The sequence below is a fragment of the Camellia sinensis genome, chromosome 7 (genome assembly GCF_055761805.1).
Source record: "Camellia sinensis isolate YWXY chromosome 7, ASM5576180v1, whole genome shotgun sequence".
NCBI classification, from domain to species: domain Eukaryota; kingdom Viridiplantae; phylum Streptophyta; class Magnoliopsida; order Ericales; family Theaceae; genus Camellia; species Camellia sinensis.
The window spans coordinates 171,512,373-171,516,598 of NC_138967.1; the positions used below are offsets into that span (position 1 = coordinate 171,512,373).

The 4,226-nt window shown below is 36.8% G+C and overlaps 1 protein-coding gene across 1 annotated transcript; it reads left to right on the forward strand.

Moving 5' to 3' along the window:
• LOC114296288 (uncharacterized) lies at window positions 1-2,151 on the forward strand. Its single transcript, XM_082881364.1, has 3 exons — window positions 1-456; window positions 547-1,254; window positions 1,675-2,151. The coding sequence occupies exons 1-3, from the start codon at window positions 1-3 to the stop codon at window positions 2,149-2,151; spliced, it is 1,641 nt and encodes a 546-aa protein (XP_082737490.1).
• The last annotated feature ends 2,075 nt before the right edge of the window (window positions 2,152-4,226 follow it).

The window sequence follows — 4,226 nt, forward strand, 5'->3', positions numbered from 1 at the left end:
ATGAAAAAAGGTATTCCATTTGAATGGGATCAGCAGTGCCAAAATGCTTTTAATAGTATTAAGGAGTATCTTTTGAAGCATCCAGTACTCGTGAGCCCAATAAAAGGGAAACCACTCTTGTTGTACATAACAGACCTGGATGGTTCGTTAGGGGCAATGTTGGCACAACACAATAAGCATGGGAAAGAAAATGCCTTGTATTACTTGAGTCGTACTCTGGTTGGGACAGAAGTCAATCATTCTCTTGTCGAAAAGACATGTCTTGCCTTGGTGTTCACCTTGCAAAAACTAAAGCACTATGTCCTGGAATGCAAAGTCAAGTTGATATCAAGAGCAGACCCCTTGAAATATATACTTTTAGGGAAAATTGCAAAGTGGGCTGTAATTCTCCAACAATTCGCAATTGAATATGTTTCCCAAAGAGCTGTAAAGAGGCAGGCTCTAGCAGATTTTTTGGTAGCACATCCTATACCTAATGACTCACCTCTAGTAATTGATTTACCAGATAAAGAGGTTATGCAAGTAGAAATCCAGAAATGATGGAAGGTGTATTTCGATGGAGCTTCAAGGAGTCCAGATGGCAATAAGCAAGAAAATCCTAAAAACAATGAAACTGGAATTGGAATTGTGTTTGTGACTCCAGACAATGCTATAATCACCCATTCTTTCGCCTTAAGTGAAGGATGCTCCAATAATAAGGCAGAATATAAAGCTATAATTGCTGGATTAGAATTGGCATTACAAATTCCTATTGAAGAACTCTCAATTTATGGAGATTCAAAACTGATGGTAGAACAACTCTATGGAGAATACATTGTTAAGAAAACAAGTCTCATGTCGTATCATAAAATGGCAGATCAATTGTTTTCGCAATTCTGGAAAACACATATTTTCCACGTGAAGAAAAGAATAAATAATCGAGCAGATTCATTAGCAAGTTTGGCTGCATCACTCACCCTACCAGATAGCAAAACAATTACTATCACAGTAGGCGAAAGAAAGGTGTTACAACCTTTAAAAGAGGTTTCTGAATTGGTTCCAATCTTGGTCGTTACCACGAAAGGAGAAAGCGATGAGGATTGGCGGGAACTATTCATAGCTTACCTTCAACATGGTAGGCTACCTGAAGATAAAGTAAAAAGAATTGAAGTGAGATGTAGGGCTACCAAATTCGTCCTGTGGAAAGATAGGTTATACAAAAAGTCTTTGGATGGAATGTACATGCGGTGTATAGCCAAGGAGCATATTCAAGAGGTAATGATAGAAATACACGCAGTTGTATGTGGGACACACCAAAGTGGTCCTAACTTACATATGCAGCTAAAACGGTTCGGATACTATTAGCCGACTATGATTGCAGATTGCATAGATTATGCTCGAAGATGCCAAGTCTGCCAATTCCATGGGAACTTTCTCCACTAACCCCTAGAGCCTTTACATTTAACAACTTGTTCTTGGCCATTTGCAACATGGGGTATGGATGTTATTGGTCCTTTTGTACATCCATCTTCAGCAGGATATCGATACATCCTAGCTGTTACTGACTATTTCTCAAAATGGGCAGAGGCCGTGGCTTTAAAGGATATAAAAAGCACAGTTGTCTCCCAGTTTATCCGAACCCATATCATTTACAGGTTCGGGATTCCATAAAGTGTCATCATGGATAATGGACAGTCGTTTAGGAGTTATGCTTTGAACAAGTTATTTGCCAAGTACAAAATCAAAAACAACCATTCATCAAGATATCATGCACCTGCCAATGGTTTGACAGAAGCTTTCAACAAGATATTGTGCAAAATTCTCAAAAAAATAGTGGATAAGAACAAAAGAACTTGGCATGAAAAGTTAAAAGAAGCTTTGTGGGCTTATCAGACTTCGCACACAACTCCTACTCAAACAACTCCTTATTCATTGGTTTTTGGAGGAGAAGCAGTGTTACCACTTAAGGTTCAAATACCATCATTGCGAGTGGTAATACAAGAGTCCTTAACAGAAGATGAAAATGCAAGAATGAGGTTGGCTGAGCTCGAGACTCTAGATGAAAGAAGGTTGTATGCTGAACAGAACTTAGAGATCTACCAACAAAGGATGGCAAATGCATTCAATAAAAGAGTGAGGCTTCGCTCTTTAAAAAAGGAGACTTGGTACTAATGGTTATGTTACCCAAAAGACAACTTAAATGAGGGGGTGAATTAGGTTTTTACAATTAAAATTAATAATACTCTAATAAAAATTATGACTAGCACAATAGATAAATATAATTAATGAAATAAAAATAATTAAAACAAGTGTCTTAACAACTATGTCAGTTAATGATTTTAGCACAGTAAAAATGTGAAATATAGCTATGGCAATTTAAAATAAAATAAAGAGATAAGGGAGAGAGAGACAAATAATTTTATAATGGTTCGGTTTCAACTCGGCCTACATCCACTTCTCAAGCTTCACTTGAGATTTTTCACAATCTTCTAGCTTCACAGGGGTGCTAGAAACCTCTTTAAAAATGGAGCAATCCTCCACGGATTTTACACAGACGTCACAAGCCCAAACCCTTACAAATCTTAGGTGATTCACAATCACTCTCAAGATTTCAAGAACACAGTGTTTGCAACACTTTTACAAGATAAAATGGTATTTTTACTTTCAAAGAAAGCTTACAATAAATATTTCTCAAAGATAGATATATAAAATGAAATCTTAATTTTTCTATAAATCTTACACAAGAAAGATGGACTTAAAGCTATAAGACTCAGTGTATAATTTCTGAGAATAGATGTGAGTAATTATAGATCAAAGAATATTTTCAGGTTTTTTTGTAACTTGTTTACATTAGAGGCTTTGGTGTATATAATGAAAATTATAGCCGTTTATAGCTGTTGTGTTCATTTGAATTTATAGCTATTTATAGCAGTTGTAGTCGTTTGAATGTATAACTGTTTATAGCCGTTGTACTTCTATCATTACCAATTTGAAAGCTTGAGCCCATAGTAGTCGCACGAAGAACCAAAGGAAAGCTTGAGCCCAAATGGGTAGGACCTTATGTGATTGAGAAAGTTTATTCTGATGGGACCTATTTGTTGATAATGATGGATGGTGACAGAATCATTCCCCCAACCAATGCAAGGTTCTTGAAGAGATATTACCCTTAAGAAAGCCTACTATTGAAAATGCGACAGGGCGACCTAGGCAAAAGTTAGGGCAAAAAGAAAAAAACCACCAACGGTATTGTATGTTGTTAAACTGCTAAAATACTCTACCAAAATCTAAGGTGGTAAAACATTGGATACTCCTGGCCTGCAAGAGTATAAATTGTATACGGCCAAACATAAGTCGAAGACCGCCAACGGTATTGTATGTGGTTAAACTGCTAAAATACCCCACCAAAATCTAAGGTGATAAAACATTGGATACTTCTGGCCCGCAATAATATAAGCTGTGAACGACTAAAATAAGAGAAATCAATGTATTATATTGAGAAATTTCATATAACAAATAAATCTATCACTGAGCGAAATTTCATAAATACATTATGTTCGGGTGAATAACAAAATAAAAGTGCATTAATTCATTAAGAGAAGTCTTAGCCCTCTCAAAAGCACGTTCCACAACATTGTGTTGTCCATTCTTCTTCTTATGAAGGCTCAAAACATTTAGAACAGTTTGCACGTCTTCTTCTGATTTAGAAACACTCTCAGAAGCTTGTGTAAATTCACACATAAAGGATGCATGTTCCGCTTGGGTTGCTGATAATTCCTCTTCAAGTTGTTTAAGTAACTCTTTGGATTGAATAATCCTTTGATTAAGACTCGCAATGTGCTCATCCGACTTGATAATTGAAGCATACAACTATTCATGTTCGCCAGAAACTTTGTCAAAATGAAGCTTCTTCTCATAACATTGGGCCTCAAATTCTGCAGTAGACAAGTTTCAAGAACCTGCAAGTTGGGTTTTCAAAGCAAAGCACCCAAGGAATATCTTCACCTTCTCGTAAAAGGAGGTGAAGTCTACTATGGGTCTTTGACATATGTTTGGCAGTCAAGGTCTTCAGAAAATGGACGGAGGATTGAGACAAGGAATGAACCGATTGATTTGGAGTGCCATTTCTCGAGAATCTCACAGCAGTTTTGAATTCCTGTATAGACCAAGTCTTTAGAAGCCGTATGTAAAGGGATGTAGGGGTCCAACTCGGTGGGTGACAATAAAGCAATGGTAGGTTTGTGCCGAAT

Bases quoted from the DNA above. Each gene is read 5' to 3' on its own strand.
- LOC114296288 (XM_082881364.1), top strand. From the start codon at position 1: ATGAAAAAAGGTATTCCATTTGAATGGGATCAGCAGTGCCAAAATGCT. The intron at 457-546 runs GTAGCACATCCT...AAATGATGGAAG, and splicing joins AGGCTCTAGCAGATTTTTTG to GTGTATTTCGATGGAGCTTC. The intron at 1,255-1,674 runs GTAATGATAGAA...GATAATGGACAG, and splicing joins CCAAGGAGCATATTCAAGAG to TCGTTTAGGAGTTATGCTTT.